Source organism: Crocuta crocuta, unplaced genomic scaffold (genome assembly GCF_008692635.1).
Source record: "Crocuta crocuta isolate KB4526 unplaced genomic scaffold, BGI_CrCroc_1.0 scaffold551, whole genome shotgun sequence".
In the NCBI taxonomy this organism is placed as follows: domain Eukaryota; kingdom Metazoa; phylum Chordata; class Mammalia; order Carnivora; family Hyaenidae; genus Crocuta; species Crocuta crocuta.
Window position 1 is genome coordinate 379,166 of NW_027530969.1, and position 23,169 is coordinate 402,334.

Sequence of the window (23,169 nt, forward strand, 5' to 3'; positions counted from 1 at the left end):
TCTGTAATTTTTTCCTACTACTCTTTTTTAACATCTTCAATCTATGAGGATTAGTGTGATGGAAAACAGCTTTATTTTTTCTAAAATGTCCACACATCATCATTTGCTATCTCAATGACTTCTTTCTCAATAATACTAAACATCAGTTTTATCATATAGTAAACTTGATATATTTGGGACTACTTGACTTCCTTAAATTTTTCTGTCTATTTTGGCAGGAATATCACTGCTTTAACTACTGTGGCTTTATAATACTTCTTAACATCTCCTCAGGAAAATTCCTATTCATCATTCTTTCACAATATTTTCCTGGCTATGTTTGAATATGTTATCAAGGATGAACCTCACATGTTTACAAACCATGAACTGTTACATGTTCTAAAATAAAATAGATCATATATTCAATCACTTCTGCTTTCTGTCATTATGGCTTCATTTCTTTTTTTTCTGATGTGAATTGAAAACTCAAACTTAGTTTCATAAAGGTTAAATAATGAAAATGTTTTGCTTTGAGTAGTGTTGACCCTATGAAATAGGTTTTGATTTGATTTTCTAAGTGTTGTATACCTGGAATTTGATTTCAGCTAAGAATTATTTACAAATATTTTGAATTCCTAAAAAATGTGGGTGTTTTTGTTACCAATTATATCACTAATTTCTAGATTTACAGCACTGAGGACAATGTAATCTCAGGTTCTCTCTTGTAACTTAATGTGTGTTCAATTTTAACAAATATTTGGATGCATAAAGATTCACCTTATTATCTACTCAGATATTCTACATCTTAGTTTTGTCTATTTGGTCTACTAAAGACTGAGAAAATGATGCTAAAAATGTCTTATTTGTATTGTTTCCTAATTTCTCCTTTATTTTTGAAAGTGTCAACTTTGTAGCAGTTATATAGTCTAAAGGCTCATAACAGTCCTATCTTTGTGAATGATTACAGATATCTTTATAAAGTCACTCTATTCATCTTGGCTTTTTAATTTGACTCAACTTATACTTGAGCTAGAAATTTAAGTGTACAAAAGTTCTAAACAGCATTTATTAACCTTCCTTTTACCATATATTCATATGAAGAAGCAAATTTAAATGTTATTTATTAAATAATATGTTTAAAGCAGGGACCCTGTTTATGAGGCTGGCTCTGTGTTCTTACCAAGATCTTAAATTTGCTGAGAATGGTCAGTATTTATATCAGAGAAGCAGGAGTCAGGGCAGGCCAAAGGGCCAGCAGAAGACCTAGCTTTATTAGCACCCCTCTTTCCTACTTCCACCTCAGTTTCCCCAATCTTGTCACTATGCAAAACTAAATGAATTCCTTTACAAAACCTTGTTAAAACTCTGTTTTCTATTCCCAGACCTTTCACCACATAAAAATCCCAAGCCAGGTTAGAAATAGTTCCTAACGGAGGACCATAAGGGAGAAGAAGGGGAAGAAAAGTGGGGGAGAGGGAGAGAGGCAAACCATGAGAGACTCTTGAATGCCGAGAAAAAACTGAGGGCAGATGGGGGGGGAGGGGAAGGGGGGTGATGGACATGGAGGAGGGCACTTGTGGGGATGAGCACTGTGTGTTATATGGAAACCAACTTGACAATAAACTATTAAAAAAATTTAAAAAATTTAAAAAAATTCTTTAAAAAAAAAAAGAAATAGTTCCTAAAGTCATCTTCAGTTAAAGTATATTGATTAAAATACAATAATTTATATTGGTAAGGGAGGGGGCTGGAGGCTGAGTGGAAAATAGACAAGAAAGGAAGGATATTATTTAGTATATACTTTAATACACAGTTTTTAATTTTAAGTATGTAAACCTATTACCTATTTAAATATGTAAAAATTAGAAACCTAAAAATTGCATAAAAATAAAGTTTTAAAAATTCAAATAATACTTACCAGTCATATTTTCATCCAGTGGTAAAGAGACTCCTACATCACAGATTTTAATGGTTTCAAAATCACCTTTAATTACAACATTTGAGGACTTTATGTCTCCATGAAGCAGTTTCTTTTCTTGGTGTAGATACTAAAACGGTGAAAATTTAATACATCTGAGCAAATATATAAACTGATAAAAATATATGATAATCTCTAAACAAGAATAACAACTTGAACTCCCTTCCTGAACTGGACAATTGTATCTGTTCATCATTTGAAATGATCTGAAGTCAGAACAGGGAACACCCTTTGTTAACACAGTCTGCCACACTGACCAGACCTCACGGAGTCTTTGAAAATTAATGTCCAGGCTAACTTTTTGATTTTCAAACCCATCTCATATTAAAAGAAGACATTGCAGCTTTAAAACTATACCACAATTGGGGCACCTGGGTAGCTCAGTCAGTCATGATCTCATGGTTCATGAGACTGAGCCCCATATCAGGCTCTAACAAGGGGAGCCTGCTTAGAATTCTCTCTCTCCCTCTCTCTTTGCCCCTCCCCTTCTCATGTTCTCTCTCTCAAAATAATAAAAATATATTTTAAAAAATATATCAAATTTTACTTGAGGCTAGTCATTTTTGGATAAATTTGGGACCTTCACAATGAGGCACACTTTTCTCAAATTACTGAGGTGATGCAGAACAGCAGATGACTAAGGATCACAGAGGTTACAGGCAGAAGAGGAAGCAGCAATATAATCTAAGACTATATTTTGTTTTACACATTAACTCTTTCTTAGTAATGATACTCACCCATAATCAAAAATAATCTTGCTATACTGTTATTTGTTCATTCATCAGCATTTGAGCATCTACTATGTGAACTAGGCTTGAAAATATTGCAAAGATAATTTTTGGTATATACCTTGGAACACTTACTGTGCTTAATTATTTTATTTTATTATTTTTTTAAGTTTATTTATTTTGAAAGAGAGAGAGAGCGCGCTGGGGAAGGGCAGAGAGAGGGGAACAGAAAGAATCCCAAGCAGGCTCCATGCTGTCAGCACAAAGCCTGACATGGAGCTTGATCTCATAATCTGTGAGTTCATGACCTGAGCTGAAATCAAGAGTCAGATGCTTAACCAACTGAGCCACCCAGGTGCCCCTTACTGTACTTAATTCAAATGTTGTTGATCATAAATTGAATATGTCTAAATATATTTATAGTGAAATTTGGCAATTCCCTTATCCATATACATTTAGTCATTATTTATTAAATAATTCAAATTATTTAGTTTATCCTTTCCATTTAAAATCAGTTTTTCTATATACATATTAAAATATATTTTTAGAAATACCATCCTACAATTTGACATTTCATAAATCAATTTTATACTAACTTTTTAAAAAAAATTTAATATTTATTTGAGGCGGGGCACAGAATGCAAGTGGACGAGGGGCAGAGAGAGAGAGGGAGACATAGAATTCAAGGCAGGCTCCAGGCTCTGAGCTGTCAGCACAGAGCCTGATGTGGGGCTTGAACTCACAAACTGCAAGATCATGACCTGAGCCGAAGTTGGATGCTTAACTGACTGAGCCACCCAGGTGCCCCACTTTTATACTAAGTCTTAACATGCAACTTTGATGTAAGTATCAATACATGATCCACTTTTGAGTCGTTCAACTGAGTTTTAGAGCCAGCATTACTTCTGTTTGGTTACTTAGGATAAAGAATTAAAGAATTCTTTTCCTGGGATGCCTGGGTGGCTCAATTGGTTAAGCGTCAGACTCTTGATCTTCTTCAGATCATGATCTCACCATTTGTGAGTTCAAGCCCCGAGTCAGGCTCCTCATTGACAATGTGCAGCCTGCTCTGGATTCTGTCTTCCCCTCTCTCTCCTCCTCCCCTGCTCTCTCTTGCACTCTCTCTCTTAAAATAAACATTAAAAAAAAATAGACTCTTTTCCTTCTTTACGCAGTATCTGTCAAAAGGCACAACAATTTCTTTGCATAACATCGATTGAACTTTTTTCATTTAAGCCACAGATGTAAACTGATAATCAAAACTTAACATCCCACAAAACAATCTTTAAGCGGTTTACTCATATTAAAGAAGGGTTAGGCTACACCCCCAGGAATAATTACTAAATTTGTGTTAAATTGACTAATCCTTTTAAGTATACCTAACACATGATCTCTATAAACAAAACTACCTGGCTTGGGTTATTTGAGGCTATGTAAAGGCTTCAAATAATACTTTGCTGATCAAAATAAGGAAATAGTGCACTATGCAATAGGAGAGTTTATAAAGACTTTAACTTAGGGTAACTAATTTTTTTGGGGAAAAAAAAAATCCCACCTTGTAATTAGGTATATATAAAGTCCCACAGAAGTCATTTAAAATATAATAGCATGGTTACCTTTAACCCTCTCGCCATGTTCAAAGCAACTTTTAAAATTATGGCTGCTGGGAAAGGATCCTGGCTGTCTTTATTTCGTTCTTCTATTAAGTCATTTAGAGACTTTTCCCCTCCATATTCCATAGCAAGACACAGACTACCATCACTGGCTTCAGTGAAAGCACGATAACCTTAAAGAAAACAGGACATGTTCTTATTAGAATAGGGAAGAACAACTGTATTTATGTTTTTTTTTTTTTACAATGATGTGATAGAAAACGTATCTGGAGTAACACTGATGAAATACAATGAAACCACTGTTTATAAAGCTAATTCAGTATAATTAGCTTTATAATTTAAAATGACTTCAATGTTTGTGAACAGTATCACAATCAAAATATTTTTAAATGTTCTATGCCTTCTTAACATAATGGTCTCACAAGTCTTATTTACATTAAAAATGAAAATAAGGAAATTCTGTAAATGAAGATCACTTAATATTCCTGAATTCTGTACAGTGCCAGCTTCGTAATGACTGTATTTATTCCCATGAAATTTTAAATATATATAAACCTTAAAAATATTATATGATAATTTATATTTTAGAACAGTCACAATAATTTGATTGTTCCCAAACTCCACCACCATCTTTATTTTTATTAGTGAAAGGTTAAGATATTATAAAAACTGTTTCTGAATAAACACACATACTACTTCGAAATAAATTTAAACTTACCTACAATGTTTGGATGATGGAGATTTTTCAAAATCTTGGCCTCATCTATTAGCCTTTTTTGATACATACTTTGATAATGATCGTTACATCTAGGGTTAATCTTTTTCACAGCCCAAGGAGAATGAGACAAACCTCTTGGAGATCTTAAAAAAATAATCAAATATAGTATAGAAAGAATAATAACCATAATGCATTTCAAATGACTAGGAAGAACTTACAAACTTTCAAAAGGGCTCAAGAATAATTCGTTTTAAACATTTTTAAAAAATATTTTCAACTATCAACACCTCTGCTACATATCCTTTTTAATGAAAGATATATAGCTGACAAATCTGTTAATTATAAGAGAAGTCTGATACCTATTGCTGAAAGGGATGGGTTAAAAAGGGATAATTAGAAGGAAAAAGATGGAATGTTAAACTTCAAAATTATTATACTATTTCCTGATTTTTCCATTCCAGCATCTTAGACTACCAACTACTTAACAAATATTTTACTATATGTACCACAGGTAAGTTACAGAATGGCCAGTAATAAACATTAATGTCCAAGAAGTTTAAAGAAGAGATGTACAAAAAACATTTGGCCCATATGTGATCATGCAAAGAACAGCAGATTTTTCTTAACCAACAAATATTGTGCCCCTACACTACCCAGTCCATCCTGTACCGTTCACCATATACTCAAAGATGCATATATGTTTAAGAAGATAATAAACATACAAATGTGAAAAAAATATAAACTATTTTCTAGGAAGATACAGCCATTTGAAGAATATTTAAGGTGTGAACATTTTGAGGTCTAAATAAATACATAAAACAAAGTCAGGGAAAAGTTTACCTGATAAAAGTAGGTAGTTATTTATGGGTACAGAAAATTAAGAAGGACAAAGTATATGTGACATATAGGCACAAAAGCTAATGAAAGAGCCTCAAAAGTTAAAGATAAAAAATTTAACAATAAGAAGATAAAACAATAGGCCAAGTCAGGAACCCACTTAGCTTTTTACTACCTCATGAACACACCTCTATGACTGCAGGACCTTTGTTCTTTTTTTTCTTTTTTTCTTAAATCAAAAAAACATGAACTCAAAGGATCGCTAGATTTCTTAACTTACCATACATCTATCATACACAAGCTTATCCAAACTATTCTTAAATCTCCAGTTTTAGATAACAACAGTATTTGAGAATGACCTCTCCCATATCATTTTATTATGAAAAATACATTTTTCAAGGTGCCTGGGTGGCTCAAGTGACTAAGTGTCTGACTTTGGCCCAGGTCATGATCTTGTGGTTTGAGGATTTGAGCCCCACATAGGGTTCTGCTGACAGCTCAGAGCCTGGAACCTGCTTTGGATTCTGTGTTTCCTTCTTTCTCTGCCCCTCCCCTGCTCATACCCTGTCTCTCTGTCTCTATCAAAAATAAATTAAACATTAAAAAAATTTTTAAAAACAAAAACCAAGACAGACAAAAATGAAAAAAAATAGACATATCAGATGATGAGGTTGGAGAAATATCCCAGAAAACAGGGCAAAAACAGAGAAAACAGAAAAACTGCCCCCTCTCCAGGTAGATAATAGGAATTCCTAACAGAGAAGATAATGGGTGATGGGGTGGGGGTGGGGGAGAGGCAGTGAAAACTATCAACAAAGTAAGTTAAATAATAACATCATAAATTTAAGACTAAGAATTTTCAGATTCCAAAAGGTCCACACCCATGTATGTCATTGTGAAATTTCAGGAACACTGGTGACAAACAGGAGATCATACAAGGTTCCAGGACAGTGGGAAAGACAGATAACATAAAACAGATCACATAAAAAGCTTTAGAAATCTCAACAGCAACACTATATAAGCTAATAAGCAATGAAGCAATACCCCCGAAATTCTAGAGGAAAATTATTTCCAGAGGAGAATTCTGACCCAGAAAAACAAAAAGGGCCATTCAAGTATGAGAGTAAGATGAAAACATTTTCAAAAATGTAGATTCTCAAAAATGGATTTCCTGTGCATCTTTTCATGGGGAGCTACTACATGCCCTCAATCAAAATGAAATGTCAACCAAGGAACAGTAAGATGTAAGATACAGAAAAACAGAGGCTCCAATTCACTGGAGAAGTAAAGGAAGTGTCCAGGTTACCAGCAAAAGAAAATCCCAGGTTGACAGGGCCACGTTAGGAGTGGTACGGTCAGGCAGTGACTGCTATCTTTCAGTATCTTTCAGTATGTGAAGCTTTCTAATGAAGTCTCTCATACAGTAGAACTTTGTTGGCAACGCAGTTTACATTTAAGGACAATTTTTTTTTACATTTATTTAGTTTTGAGAGACAGAAACAGAGCGTGAGCGGAAGAGGGTCAGAGAGAGGAGACACAGAATCCGAAACAGACTCCAGGCTCTGAGCAAGCGTTCAGCACAGAGCCTGACATGGGGCTTGAACCCACAAACCATGAGATCATGACCTGAGCCAAAGTCAGACGCTTAACTGACTGAGCCACCTAGGTGCCCCATAAGGACTTTTTTTTTTTTTTTAAAGGGAGTAAAAACGAGACTAATCATGAACCTGTAAGAATTTTTTCCTTTCAAAATAGTTTGGACAAGAGTTTTTAGACACTAAGAGTGTTCATAAAATAAAAAGCACAAAAACACACAAAGACGTGTTTACACAGCAAAACATTTTTTAAGAATAGCCACTTATATATAATTGCTATGTTATTCTCAATTCATTAGCTTGTTTTAAATAATTTTTTTAACATTTATTTATATTTGAGAGACAGAGCACAAGCAGGGGAGCAGAGAGAGAGGGAGACACAGAATCTGAAGCAGGCTGGAGGCTCTGAGCTATCAGCACAGAGTCGGGAGACGGGCTCGAATTCATGAACCACGAGATCATGACCTGAGCTGAAGTTGGGCGCTTAACTGACTGAGCCATCCAGGCACCCCTCAATTCATTAGCTTTTTACTGAAGAAAGCATTTCCATTTGGAAACAACATAAACCTAGATGAAGCTAAGGATATGCTGGGAGTCAGGCTAATTCTAAGAATGCATTAAGGAATATATATTGACTTAAGTTGCTTGCCACTTAGGAAACTCCTTACAGAGTAAGGAGTAAAAGAAACAACTTTTTTTTTTTTTTTTTAAGTTTTTTTACTTATTGAGAGAGAGTGGGAAGGAGCAGAGACAGAGGGAGAGACAGAATCCCAAGCAGGCTCTGCACTGTTAGCACAGAACCTGACACGGCGCTCAATCCCACAAACTGAGATCATGACCTGAGCAGAAATCAATAGTCAGACACTTAACCGACTAAGCCACCCAGCCACCCCAAAAGAAACAATTTTTTAAAAGATGTGTTTGTTGACACTTATAATTTCATTTTTCTTTTAACACAATTTTCCTACTGTAAAATCCTATTTATACCCTCTCACTTAACAACCTAAGGAAAAAAACATAACTTCTTTAAATAAGAGCATCTTGAGAAGGCTACTCTCCAAACAGGAGACTAGCAGTCACTGTCATCCCCCAAAATTAGCATCCCCTCTGAGATTATCTTATTGAGAATCCTGCATTGTTACCACACAGGAACCCCAATCCTCCATCCCTTTCCCTTCCCACACAAGCCAAGGAAAAATTGTAAATTACTTCTCCCTTAGTAATCCATCAGGATGAAGCTAGGAGAAAAGTATACCAGAAAAATCTCTGACAAATTATAAATGTTCTAGGACTGGAATATAGCAGTCGGATAAAATCAGGAACATACCTCAAATCAAAATATTTGAATTTTCATATTCTTCTTTGTCTCCAAGTACAATGCAACTATGTTCCATGTGAAAAGGTTAATCTGGAATGTTACACTCACCTTTTCATAAGGTAGACATTTACCCCAGTACCAAAGCCAAGCTTCTGCATAAATGGAGAGGCTGGAATATTTATACATGGAGTTGAACATAATGCTGATGTCAGAAAGAGAAATAAAAAAATCTAAAGTTAGTGTGAAAAGACCTCTACAAAAGCATTCTAATGTTTTCAACATATGAGTATTAATTGGCATAGTCTTTTGGAGAGCAATCTGATACTATCTACCTTAATTTTAAATGGATATCCTTTGACTATGTCTACTTTTGGAGCCCTATCTCATAGTAACACCAAAGCAGGAGTCAGCAAACAGCCTATATTTGTTTGGCCCACAAGCTAAGATTTATTCTTAGATTATTCAAGTGTTGTAAAGAAATAAAAAAAGAAGAATATGTGGGGTGCCTGGCTGGCTCAGTTGGTAGAGCATGCAACTCTTGATCTCTGGGTTGTGAGTTCGAGCCTCATGTTTGGTGTAGAGATTACTTACAAATAAAAAAACCCTTAAGAAGAATATGCATCAGAGTCCCTATGTGGCCCACAAAGCCTGAACTATTCACTCTATGCTGTTTGCCAATGTGTGAAAGACTTCATAGACACACATGCATGCACACACATATATCTGAATATTGGGATCTGATTTTGTGACTGCAACAAACAAACAAAACACCTAAGTAATCACCATTAGAGTCATAATTATACTATATTTGTATTACAGAGCATTATACAATCATTAAAAAAGATGAGATAGAAGAGTCCTACTTTTGTTCATGAACAATTGAATAGCTTTCTCATCATGAACAACTAAAAAACTTGAGGGGTACCTGGGTGGCTCAGTCGGTTAAGTGCCCGACTCCAGCTCAGGTCATGATCTCGCAGTTTGTGGGTTTGAGCCCTGCGTTGGGCTCTGTGTTGCCAGCTCAGAGCCCGGAGCTTGCTTCAGATGCTGTGTCTCCCTCTCTCTCTGCCCCTCCCCTGCTCATGCTCTGTTTCTGTCTCTCAAAAATGAATAAACATTAAAAAAATTTTTTTAATAAAAATAAAAAACTTGATACAAGTTTTCAGACATTTGACAACAAATGTCTGAGAGAAGAGAAACAAATGATGTGAGGCCTATCAGTGCCCTAACGCACTTTCTGGACTGTAGCACAAAGAAAGACAGACCAGAAATCTTATCAAATTTAGGAGACAGATCAGGGATTAAGGAGGACTAAGAAGCCAGAATTTGTGGAGCATAGAACTACAGGGAGCCACAAAATGAGACAGAAACCTCGAGTGACCTGAAAAGAGGTCTCCGTGAGTGTGTTTGGTTATCTGCACATAAAATGAACAGAACTCTCCAAAGTCAGGGAAAGTACCAAATGCAAGCAGTAGACTCAACAACTATCGGAGATCACACAGGTCTAGGAATAGTCCACTTACCATCAGCCAGAGTGTGGTAACTCTGTAACACACATTGAGTAAAGTCCTTTAAATGATCACAACTTAATAGTATAACTATATTTTAGCCCAAGGAAAAGGTTTAGAGTAAAGCTTAAAAGCAAGCCTCAAAAGAAACAAGCTAACATGCAGGTAGCTTAACTGGACCATAACAAAATAACGCATCCCTGCAAGGAACAACAAAATCTAGTGTTCAACAGTGTAAAAGTGTCCTGCAGCCAACTGAAAATGGCAGGGCTCAGTCAGTTAAGCGTCTGACTTCGGCTCAGGTCATGATTTCATGGACTGTGGGTTTGAGCCCCACATCGGGCTATGTGCTGGCAGCTCAGAGCCTGGAGCCTGTTTCAGATTCTGTGTCTCCCCCTCTCTCTCTGTCCCTCCCCAGCTCATGCTCTGTCTCTCTCTGTCTCAAAAATAAATAAGTAAATACAAAAAATCACAAGGCATGAAAGAAGAAACATAATCCATACCAGTAGAAAAATAAACCAATAGAAACATATCATAAAATAACAGTAAATATAGAATTTGGGGGTTAAGAACCTTAAAATGTAAATCTTAAAATAATTTACTCAATAATGTAAAGGAAAATGTGAGCAGAACAAGCAAAGATATAAAAAACAATCCTCATGGAACTTCAAGGAATAAAAAATACAATGGATAATAATAACATCATCTTAGAGGAGAAAATAACTAACTTTTAAGACAAAGCAACAAAAACTACCAAAATGAAGCACACACACACAAAAAAAAGATTAGAAAAAATATATAGGGGTGCCTGGGTGGCTGAGTCAGTTAAATGTCCGACTCTTGATTTCAGCTCAGGTCTCAATCTCACAGTTATGAGATGGAGTCACCTGTTGGGCTCTATGCTGGGTATGGAGCCTGCTTGAGATTTTCTCTCTCCCTCTGCTCCTCCCCTGCTCGCACATGCTCTCTTGTGTGTATTTGTACTGTGTGTAAAAAAATAAGTAAATAAATAAAAATAAAGGAAAAATATAAAGAAATCATCAGTGAGCTATGCGACAATAGCAAAATAGTAGATTTAATCCAATCACAGGGAATTACATTAAAGGCAAATAGTCTAAACAGTGCTGTCCAATAGAACTTTCTGTCATGATGGAAATGTTCTGTATCTATGTTGTCCAGTATGGTAGTCACTAGTGATATGTGGTTATTCAGCACTTGAAAAGTAGCTAGTACAACTGAGAAACTAAATTTGTAGTTTTATTTAATTTTAATTCATTTGAACATAAAAAAATTTTTTTTAATGTTCATTCATTTTTTGAGAGAAGAGAGAGGGAAGTTGGTATGAGCAGGGGAGGGGCAGAGAGAGGGAGACACAGAATCCAAAGCAAGCTCCACAGAGCCTGATGTGGGGCTCGAACCCATGAATGGTGAAATCAGGACCTGAGCTGATGCCCAGCTAACGTAAGTTGGATGTTTAACCAACAGAGCCACCTAGGTGCCCCATTTGAACCTAAATTTAAATCAGCACATATGGCTAGTGACTAAACAGTCATATTAAAGGCAAAAGTTGTCAGAATGGATATAAACAAAACAAGACCTAACTACATGCTATCTATAATAAACTCACTTTAAATATAAAAACATAGATGGGTTAAAAGTTTAAATAAGTGGAGGGGCGCCTGGGTGGCTCAGTCAGTTAAGCCTCCGACTTCGGCTCAGGTCAAGATCTCACGGTTCGTGGGTTTGAGCCCCGCGTCAGACTCTGTGCTGACAGCTAGGTCAGAGCCTGGAGCCTGTTTCAGATTCTGTATCTCCCTCTCTCTCTGACCCTCCCCTGCTTGCTCGCTTGCTCTCTCTCTCTCTCTCAGAAATAAATAAGACATTAAAACATTGTTTTAAAAAAGTATTAAGTTGGAAAACATATGCTATTTAAACACTAATCAAAATTAAACTGGATTGGCTCTACTACTATACATAAAGTGAACTTCAAACAGACAGTACAACATTGGATAAATAAAGACATTTCATAATAGTAAAGGGATAAATCATCAAATAACCATCCTAAATGTATAGGTGTCTAGTAACAAGCTTCAAAATACATAAAGCAACCACTGATAAAACTCAAAAGTATATAAATCCACAATTATACATGGAGACACCTCTCTCAGTAAGAAAAAAGTAAAATTAGTAGATACAGAAGACACGAACAAAATAACATAGGTAAAGCAACCAGCTTGACCTAAATGATATTCACGGAACACTGTACTTAAGAACAGAAAATATGATCTTTTCAAGTGCCTGAAACATTCACCAAAATAGATAAACCTCAAGTCAAGAAAGAAAATGTAAAAATACAAGTATCAGACATGAAAAAGGAGTGATCTCCACAGATGCTACTGACATTAGAAGGGTAATAAGGTAATAAAACTATACCATGGATAACATTTTGCCCCTATATTTGACAACTTGAAAGTGAAAAAATTCTTTGAACACTAACAAAGCTTACACAAAAAGAAATAAATCATTTAAAGAGCCATATAGCTATTAACTGTGAAGGCACAGTTAAAATCTTCCTCCTAAGAAAACTTCAGGCCACATGGTTTTACTGTCAGTAAAAGAAGAAAACCAGTTAAGGAAAAACTTATCAATTCTACATACACTCTTCAAGAAAAAACAAAGAAACACTTCCCACCTTACTTTATGAATATAGAATACACTGGTATCAAAACCAGAAAGACATTCCCAAAACATATACCTATAGTCCAATATCCCTTGTGAACATAGAAAATATTAGCAAACTGAATCAAACAATACATAAAATATATCATGACAAAACTGGTTTATCCCAAGAATGAAAGAATGAAAGGTTGGTTAAACATTTGAAAATTAACATAATAGGGGCGACCAGGTGGCTCAGTGGATTGAGTGTCCGACTTTGGCTCCAGTCATGATCTAGCAGCTCATGAGCTCAAGCCCCGCATCGAGCTCTCAGAGCCTGGAACCTGCTTCAGATTCTGTGTCTCCCTCTCCCTCTCTGCTTCTCCCCTGATCATGCTCTGTCACTCTCTCTCTCTCTCTCTCTCAAAATAAATGAACTTTAAAAAAGAAAAAGAAAATTAATAGAACTTACCACATTTAAAGAATAAAAAAAGCAAATTATCCCAATAGATTCTGAAAAAGCTCTTGACAAAGGTAAACATTCATTCATAATAACTCTTAACCTGATGAAGGATGATAGAAGAAAATAAAAGGAAATCCCTCAACCTGATAAAGGAGAACTATGAAAAACCTACATCTAACTTCACTGGGGATAAGGCAAGAGTCGCACCTCTTCTATTCAAAAATACAGTAGAGCCAGTGACATAAGGAAAGAAAAAGGAAATAAAATAATACAGACTAGTTAAAAAAAAGAAAGAAAAGTAACACTGTATTTATCTACGACAGTACCTACTACGTATATAATAGCCTAAGCCGTCCCTAAAAAAGCTAATAGAGTGAATAACTTTAGCATGGTTTCAGGATACTATTTGTTGAAAAGATTATCCTTTATCCACTGAACTGCCTTGGAAAATATCTTTCCCTCACAAGGGCACTGCATGTATGAGAAGGGGAGAGGTAAAGTAGTTCCTTAATGGTTCAAGTTGATTCTTCATCAGGGAGAACCTCCAAATCTACTAGACGGTCAAGAAAATTACCCAATAGATGGCCAAACCCTGGCCTACAAAATAAGTCTTATTTGTTAAAATCAACATTAAAAAGAGGACTTATGCTAAAATTGCTTGTGTATGATAAATAATAACTAAAGGATCAAACTCTAATAATGCTAAGACATGTCTAATAGCATTAATAATGAAGAAAGATTTTATATCTTACCAGATTTCTTTTTTTCAGATAATTTGCTTGGTGTCTTAAAATTATTGATTTCTTCCATTGTAATAATTGCTCTAGGTCCTATGATGAAAATAAATGGAAAGTTACACTGAAATTCTACAGGATACAACTCTCATTCATGAAGAAAAAAATCCTATAACACTATGACTCATTTTATCATATGAACATAAAACCTGAGAACTGAAAAAGACCAAGACAAATATTTACTCTAATTTTGTTTACAATGAGAAAACTAAAACCTAGAGAGGTACAACTACTTGCCCAACGTCACTGTTTGTTTGAATTAAAAAGCAATATATGCACTTGGCAAAAAAGGGTAATATATACACTTGGTTAAAAAAAACAAAGTCACCTAGTACAAAAAGGTAAAGGTAAGTTTCCCTCTCATACTTCTCAGAGGTCACTGTTCACAGGTCTTTTATGACCTTTAAAAAAAGGGAAACAAATATTCATCAGATGATGAAAAAACAAAATATGGTATACACTACGCACAACAGAATATTATTCAGTCAGAAGAAAGAGTCCTTATATATACTACAAAGTGAATGAACCTTAAGAACATTATGCTACAGCAGGAGTGCTGATGCATAGGGGCACATGTACCCCAATGTTCATAGCAGCACTCTCAACAATAGCCAAATCATGGAAGGAACCTAAGTGTCCATCAACTGATGAATGGATCAAGAAGATGTGGTATATTTATACAATGGAATGCTACATGGCAATGAGAAAGAGTGAAATCTGGCCATTTGTAGCAACATGGATGGAACTAGAGGGTGTTATGCTGAGCGAAATAAGTCAGGCAGAGAGGGACAAATACCATATGTTTGCACATATAGGTGGATTAGGAGGAAGTTAACAGAGGATGATGTGGGAGAAGAAGGGAGAAAATAGTTGGGGATTGGGAGGGAGGCAAACCATGAGAGACTCTTGAATGCTGAGAACAAACTGAGAGCTGATGGGGGAGAAGGGAAGTTATGGGGTTATCGGCATGGGGGAGGGCACTTGTTGGGATGAGCACTGGGTGTTATATGTAAACCAGCTTGACAATAAACTATTTAAGAAAAAAAAAAAAAGAACATTATGGTAAGGGAAAGAAGCCAGAGACAAGATGCCACATGCATGATTCCATTTGCACAAAGTGTCCAAAAGAAGCAAATCCACAGACAGAAAATAGATTACAGGTTGCTAGCGGCTGGGGAGAATGGAGAACATAGAGTGACTGCTAATGGGTATGGGGTTTCCTTTTGTGATGATAAAATTAGGTAGTGACTTAATATATTCAACTCTGACTATTCCTTAAATCACCAAATTCTATCCTTTCAGAAACTGAATTTTATTATAGTGAACTATATCTCAATAAGTTCTGTAAAAATTGTCTATGAACAGAAAATGTACATACTGCATATACAAGCAATTAATCCAAGCTTTTCATTTCTTCTGTAACATATTTCTTAAAGAATATTTTAAATAAAAACTTTAAATATTACTTTTTTCTTTTTTTAAAAAAGTTAGGTTTCATATCAGAGTATTGTAAAGCAAACTGTTTCTACATGTCTATAAGCTTGCTTGGTTTGTCTATAAAAAATCTGGGAGCAGATAAAGGGTTTGTATCCAAAATATATAAAGAACTTATACGACACCAAATAATAATAATTTAATTAAAAATGGGCAGAAGACATGAACATTTTTCCAAAGAAGACACAGATGACCAACAGGTACATGAAAAGATGTTCATCATCACCCCATCAGGGAAATGCAAATCAAAACCACAATGAGATATCACCTCACACCTGTCAGAATGGCTAAAATCAACAATGCAAGAAACATCAAGTGTTGGCAGGGATGTGGGGAAAAAGGAAGCCTTGCCCACTGTTGGTGGGAATGCAAACTGGTGCAGCCACTGTGGAAGACAGTATAGAGGTTCTTCAAAACCTGCAAACAGAACTACCCTATGGAGGAAAAAAAAAAAATAAGTGCTCTGTGACCCAGTAATCTCACTACTGGATCAAAAACACAAAAACACTAATTCAAAGGGATACATGCAACCTGAAGTCTACTGCAGCATTATTTACAATAGCCAAATTATGGAAGCAACTCAAGTGTCAATCAATCAATGAATGGATAAAAATGATGTGGTTTAGGGACGCCTGGGTGGCTCAGTCAGTTAAGCGTCCAACTTCGGCTCAGGTCATGATCTCATAGTTCGTGGGTTCGAGCCCCATGTCAGGCCCTGTGCTGACAGCTAGCTGAGAGCCTGGAGCCTGCTTCAGATTCTGTACCTCCTTTTCTCTGACCCTCCCCTGCTCGCTCTCTCTCTCTCTCTCTCTCTCTCTCTCAGAAATAAATAAAACATTAAAAAAAAACACTTCTGTTTAAAAGATGATGTGGTTTGGGGTGCCTGGGTGGCTTAGTCGGTTAAGCGTCCGACTTTCGCTTAGGTCATGATCTCGCGGTTTGTGGGTTCGAGCCCCGCGTCAGGCTCTGTGCTGACTGCCAGCTCAGAGCCTGGAGCCTGTTTCACAGTCTGTGTCTCCCTCTCTCTCTGACCCTCCCCTGTTCACGCTGTCTCTCTCTCTCTCCTAGAAAAAAAAAAAAAAAAAAGATGATGTGGTTTATATATGCAATGGAATATTTCTCAGCATAAAAAAGAATGAAAGCTTACCATATGCAACAACATGGATGGATCTAGAGAGTATAATGCTAAGTGAAATAAGCCTGTCAGAAAAAGACAAGCAGGGGGGAGATAGGGGAGTGGGAGTGGGTGAAGGGGATTAAGAACACACTTATCTTGATGAGCACTGAGCAATACATTGAATTGCTGAATCACTATATTGTACACCTGAAATGAATATAACTATATTCTAACTATATTCACTGTATGCTAACTACACTGGAATTAAAATTAAAAAATAAGTTATAAATTGGGAGACAGAGAGACCGTATGTTTAAATTTTGTATAGAGCCCTAATAAATAGCATTTTAAAAAACTCTGCCAAGAAAAATCACCTCAAAAGCCCAGCTTTAATTGTCTATGAATGAGAACTTTGAGGTTTCTTAAAAAATGTGGCTACAATCACTGCCGTCTTTGGATTTACCTGAATTTAGAACACCAAAGATCCCCTTTCCATGCAAATATACATGAATTTTACCAAGCAAAACATTTAACTAGAAGGGAGGAACACATTTTCAGAACAAGTTTCAGACTTTTCAGGAAGGATAAACTATTTTAACAGAGTGGGTGGGAGTAGCTACTTCTACTTTTGAAATAATTTCCCATGTAGTTCTGATTCCCATTCTTCCATTTTCATTCATCACACTCACAAGAAGTTGTGGAGGAGCACCGCAGTGATCTTCTAAGACTTTTATCTACCTAAGGCAAGCTACTCTTCATTCACTCAGTCAACAAACATTAATGAGCATGTATGTGTACTAGGCACTATTCTAGGCGCTGGAGACCCAGCAGTGAACAAAACCCAAACAAACAGTAAAATAAGAGTCTCATGCTCTACCGACTGATTTAGAAGGGCGCACAAACAGTAAAATAAATACATTAGATAACAGTATATAGTCAGGGGAGATATACACCAGTGAATGGAGGCAGAGTATTGGGAAAGGGCTTGAAATTTGAGTTAGGATGGTCAAGGGAGGTCTCCCTGAGATTCATTCGAAGGAAGTGAGGGAGCTAGCACACGCAAACATCTAGGGAAGTACGCAGGACAAAAGTAGTGAATACAAAGGCCCTGAGGCAGAAATGTTCAAGGAAAAGCTAGGAGGGCAGGACTAGGAAAGGGAAAAGGAAATGAACAAACTGAGCTTGGGAATGAAGAGTAGCAAATCAAGTAGAGCACTGAAGCCATAAAGAACTCCGCTTTTATTCATACAGTGTGGGTCACAGTAAGGATTTCAGCTCTTGCTGAGAAAAGGGAAGCTATTGGAGGGCTTTACAAAGATGAGTGATATACTCCATTGTAGGTTTCAACAGGATCACTCATGCTTGTGTTTATTAACTGAAGGAGAACAAGGATGGACGCAATCAGACCAAGAGAGTGGCTACTGCAATCATCCAGGAAAGATATGGTGGCTTAGATCAGGATGGTAGCAGTTAGAGAGTGTGAGAAACGGTTGGGTTCTGTATGTATTATGAATCTGGAACCTGTAAGATTTCCCAATGTTTGGATTTTTGTTAGGAACAAGAGAAAAGTCAAGGACAGCTCTAAGTTTTCAGACAGCAGCTGGAAGAATAGAGGTACCATTACTGAAACCAGGAACTCAGTTTTGAATGCCTGATTAAACATTCGAGTAAAAACGTGAAATAGGCAGCTGGATGTAGGTCTGAAATCCAAGTTGAAGACACAAGTTTGTGGCACATCAGCATGTATACGGCATTAAAACCAAGACACTGGATAAGACCACCTAAAGAGTACATATATATAGAAAACACAAAGCTCTGAGGAAGCTCAACATAAGAAATGAGGAAAAGAGTAACCTGAGAAGGAGCCAGAAAGCTAGAATGAAAAAAAAAAAATCTTATTAAGTATGTTGTCCTAGAAATTTTACTGCCTTGTAAATAAGTCTCATTGCCTTTAAGGATTTCATATTTAGAAGCAGCATAAGTGTTAACAATTTAAGCAAGTCTTTGAACACTACATTCTAGAACAAACAAGTCATCTAAATTTAAACAAGTCCTTTTTTTAAAATTAAGTTTATTTATTTATTTATCTTGAGGGAAAGAGGGCACAAGCGGGAGAGGGGCAGCAAGAAGGAGAGGGAGAACCTGAAGGAGACTCCGCACCATGGAGTCAGACCTGGATGTGGGGCTGGAACTCAAGAATGGTGAGACCATGACCTTGAACTGAGCCGAAAGCAATAGAGGGTCACTCGACTGACTGAATCACCCAGGGCCCCTAAACAAGTCTTTTACCATTAGTGTTATTAGTTCGGACTCGGTCCCACTTTCCACTCCAAGCTACTTACATCTAAATAGGCCACAAGCTATCCATCCCACATTTGCCTAAGGCACCTTTTTCCTAAACACAATTTAGGCCTCAGTCTGACAGACAGCTTCTGGCCACTAGCCCAAACTCTCAGCTATTATATATAATCTCTCTATATCTATCTATCTATCTATCTATCTATCTATCTATCTATCTATTAATTGCTAAATAACCATTGTAATCTAAATCACAAAATTCCTACGAAGGCAGCAGCATAAAATTGTGATGATTTTATATGAAATACAATAAAAATGAGAGTAGTATGACTGTGGGCAAAATATTATAGTCTATGGAGTACTTAGGATATTTTTTAAAAAATCAAGTACTGTTTAAGAAGCAGTATTTAAAAATTAACAGAGCTCAGCAAGCTAATCAAAAAGATCTATTGGATCAGATGTCAATAACTTTTGGAGCCTAAGCCACCCTAGGACTAAACAAATACATGGAGGGGTGCCTGGGTGGCTCAGTCGGTTGGGCAACCGACTTCGGCTCAGGTCATGATCTCACGGTTCACAGGTTCCAGCCCCGCGTCGGACTCTGTGCTGACAGCTAGCTCAGAGCCTGGAGCCTGCTTCAGATTCTGTGTCTCCCTCTCTCTGACCCTCCCCTGCTCACGCTGTCTCTCTCTCTCTCTCTCTCTCAGAAATAAATAATTTTTAAAAAGTTAAAATTAAAAAAAAAATACATGGATACTAGGCAGAGCTGAAATCTATAGATAGGCAGGGGAAAAAAAGAAAAAAACAAAATGACAGAATTGGTAAGGAAAATGGAGGGTAAAGGTAGACTGAAAAAAAATACAAAGTTCTGATCAGATTATTTCTAAGGTGCTGTACACTTTACACCCTATAGATTCTTGGACGTAGAGGCACAGGCTGTTCATGCCCTGATCCAGGAGCGTATAGAGTGAGAGCTGGTTGTTAAAATTCTTCTTCCACCTACTCAGTCACCTCACTTGAAAAATGGAAGCAACATCAGGTGAGAAGTTCAAGGAAGAGAAGTGTGCTTCATACTTTCTCAATCCCCACCCTCTCCATTCCCACCAGAAATCCTTCACCAATTCTAGCGGCCCCTACGAGCTGGAATTGAGACTCACTCGGCTGCAGGGTCATGAACCCCCGTTTCCACCAAGCACGAGCCCCCGTGTTCGGATCTGGTGCATCTAAGCTGTACCTAAACACTGGGGTCTCGCCTCAAGCAGAGACCTGGGCCTCACGGTCTATAAACCCAGTTGTAAAATAACGGCACCCCGCCGGATCGGTCCTCACCATCACCTTCTCCTACGGATCTTCCTTAAAAGTACAGTTCGCTAGGCTGCGCTGGAGAAAAGGGCGATTTCTATCTTGAAATCCCCACCCTACCCGTGATTCACATGCACGCTCGGGCTTGGGTCACAAACATTTTTCGAAAGGTAATTTCCAGTTTAACGCCACATTCCCAGCGTCTTCATCTTTCCCCTCTAGGCCCCTGAACTGTCACGGAGCAAAGCAAAGGCGTCGGGTCGGGGGCGTTCAGCTCCAACCCGGTCCCACGCGTGACCAAGGGTCCGCAAAAAGCTCCCTTTACCGCAGCCGCGCCGGGGTGGAGAGGTCCAGGCCAAGGCTATCTCGAAAACTGATCCCGCGTGGCCGCCAACAAGACCCTCAGCGGCTGCCTCAGCGCTCCGCCACCTGCCTACAGACGAACTTAGTAACAGTCGTTGTGACGCGACACTCCCCGCTTTCAAACCCGCGCGCGCCGCCCCTGAGCGGCCGCAAACTACGGGTTGGCGCGAAGGACATAACAAGCCGTTCTTGCCGTTCTTGCTCCTTCCCAGCCTTTTCCAGTCTCGGCGAGCGCATCTTGCTGTCAAACCGGGATGCTTTGAAGACAAATAAAAGGAAGAAGTTCAGGAAAGGACAAACTGATTTTTATAGCCATTGTCAGCCTTTCACGGGGACAATTCCGGTTAAAAAGAAATATACATGTACTTAAGGCTGAAATTCTTCCCCAATTACACTGTTCTCAAAATGTGTAATGATTATTACATAAATTTTTATTACAGACTTATTTGGTCGCGAAACACTCTAACTAGAAATGCATTAGCCTAGAGTAACAATTATTTTTGGCTATGAAGAAAAATAGTTATCTAGAAATTTTGCTGACTCGTAATTACCACATTCAGTTCAATATTTGTTCATTTATTTCATTCACAGAGCACCTACCAGGTGTGTATTGAATGCACGCTGCATAGGATGGACGATAGTAGTTACTACAAGAAGCACACGGATGAAGATATAGAAGGACCTCCTGCGCAAGAGGTTAGACTCTGTGGGGCAGGAGGAGGAGGGAAGGGATGAGGAAATGCCCTAAGAAACACACACACACACACACACACACACACACACACACATATATTATACAAAAAAGACTATTTTGTAGGTCATTATGATCATAAACTCATTTTTCAAAAGAGGACACTATGGCACAGAGATGTTAAGTCATTGGCCTAAAGTCACAGAGCTAATAAATGGTACAGTCAGAATTTGAACCCATGTTGAACTTAGACTTCCTCTTTAACAAATGTGCTCAAACTCTCTTCCCCCCCCCACCTCCACTTCCAGGGCCTTCCCATTTGGTCCCCCTCTGCTAAGCATAGATGGTCTCATTGCACCTTCCTATTTGCATGTTAACTTTTTTTGTAGAGACATAATATAAACTTCATCATCTTTTTTTTTTAATGTTTATTTTTGAGAGAGACAGAGTGTGAGTTGGGCAGGGGCAGAGAGAGAGTGAGACACAGAATCTGAAGCAAGATCCCCGCTCAAAGCCCAACGCAGGGCTTAAACCCACAAACTGCGAGATCATGACCTGAGCCAAAGTTGAACTGGCTGAACCACCCAGGCACCCTAACTTCATCACCTTTTAATTTTTTTTTTAATCTGAGAGAGAGAGAGAGAGAGGGAGAGAGAGAGAGCGAGCGAGCAGGGGAGGAAGCAGAGGAAAAGAGTCTTTTTTTTATTAATTTAAAAAAATTGTTTATTTTTGAGAGAGAGAGGCAGGGAGATACAGAATCTGAAGTAGACTCCAGGCTCTGAGCTATCAGCACACAGCCCAATGTGGGGCTTGAACTCAGATCATGAGATCATAACCAGAGCCGATGTCGGATGCTTCACTGATTGAACACCCAGGCATCAGGACAAAAAGAAAGACTGAGAGAGAGAGACAGTCTTAAGCAGGCTCCACGCTCAGCACAGAGCCCAATTTGGGGCTTCATCTTATGCCCCTGGGATCCTGACCTGGGCCGAAATCAAGAGTCAGGCACTCAACTTGCTGAGCCACCCAGACACCTCTACCCTGCTCATCTTTTAAAACAAAAATTCTATAATTTTCTACATTTTTAATTAAATCCTATATTTTTGTAATTCTCTATTTTCTATTCTTACTGGCTAATAAAATCCTGCCTAAAGCTACAGACTTATAGCTTCATTAACCACTGCTTGTGGAAAAAAACTCAAGGGAGATGAGGGTATTGACACAGGTGTAACATGAGGCAGAAAATATTCACGAGAATGAAAGCCCTTGGGTACAGACTCATAGCCATCCTGTTCCCCATCTTGCAACCGAAAAATATCTCCAGAGATTATCGAGAGAAACATCTGAACTTCACAAGCTTAATGTTATTGCCTGTGAAATGGAATCGTTAATCTCAAAATGCTACATACCAGTCAGTTGTCATGGAAACAGCTTCCAACTTGGACTGGTTATTTCTTCCAGTGTATAAATGGCCTGGAATCTTTGGTTTAGGTAGTAGAACCCCAAACTCTATTTGGCTCTAGGCTAGTTATGCCCCAAGTAATATCTGCATCGTCACCTTTTTATGGCATAAACTCCAGTCTCTCCATTCAGGGCCTACCCTTCTGACTTTCAAAAGCCTAGTAAGAAGCAAAAGGAAAAAAAAAAAAAGAATCTTTTAACATTTTTTCCTTTTTTCTGCTGCTGTTACATTTGCATTCTCTTTGAGGCCATAT

The 23,169-nt window shown here is 37.6% G+C and overlaps 1 protein-coding gene and 1 long non-coding RNA gene across 4 annotated transcripts in view; one reads left to right on the forward strand and one right to left on the reverse strand.

The window, feature by feature from the left end:
* Positions 1–20,847, reverse strand: part of PBK (PDZ binding kinase) — a 30,140-nt gene extending 9,293 nt beyond the window's left edge. Inside the window, exons 1-6 of one of the 3 annotated variants that reach the window (XM_077769717.1) lie at positions 20,726–20,847; positions 14,148–14,225; positions 8,875–8,968; positions 5,017–5,159; positions 4,302–4,471; positions 1,898–2,027 (exon numbers count right to left, since the gene is read on the reverse strand). In XM_077769717.1, the coding sequence (XP_077625843.1) occupies positions 1,898–2,027; positions 4,302–4,471; positions 5,017–5,159; positions 8,875–8,968; positions 14,148–14,205 (595 nt within the window). In that variant the 5' untranslated portion in view covers positions 14,206–14,225; positions 20,726–20,847. The other 2 variants (XM_077769719.1, XM_077769718.1) reach the window with 2 other exon arrangements.
* A 510-nt stretch (positions 20,848–21,357) lies between these two features.
* LOC144236080 (uncharacterized) overlaps positions 21,358–23,169 on the forward strand; it is a 29,018-nt gene continuing 27,206 nt past the window's right edge. Inside the window, exon 1 of the long non-coding RNA XR_013336404.1 lies at positions 21,358–21,459. This is a non-coding gene — a long non-coding RNA (uncharacterized LOC144236080). The remainder of the gene's footprint in view (positions 21,460–23,169) is intronic.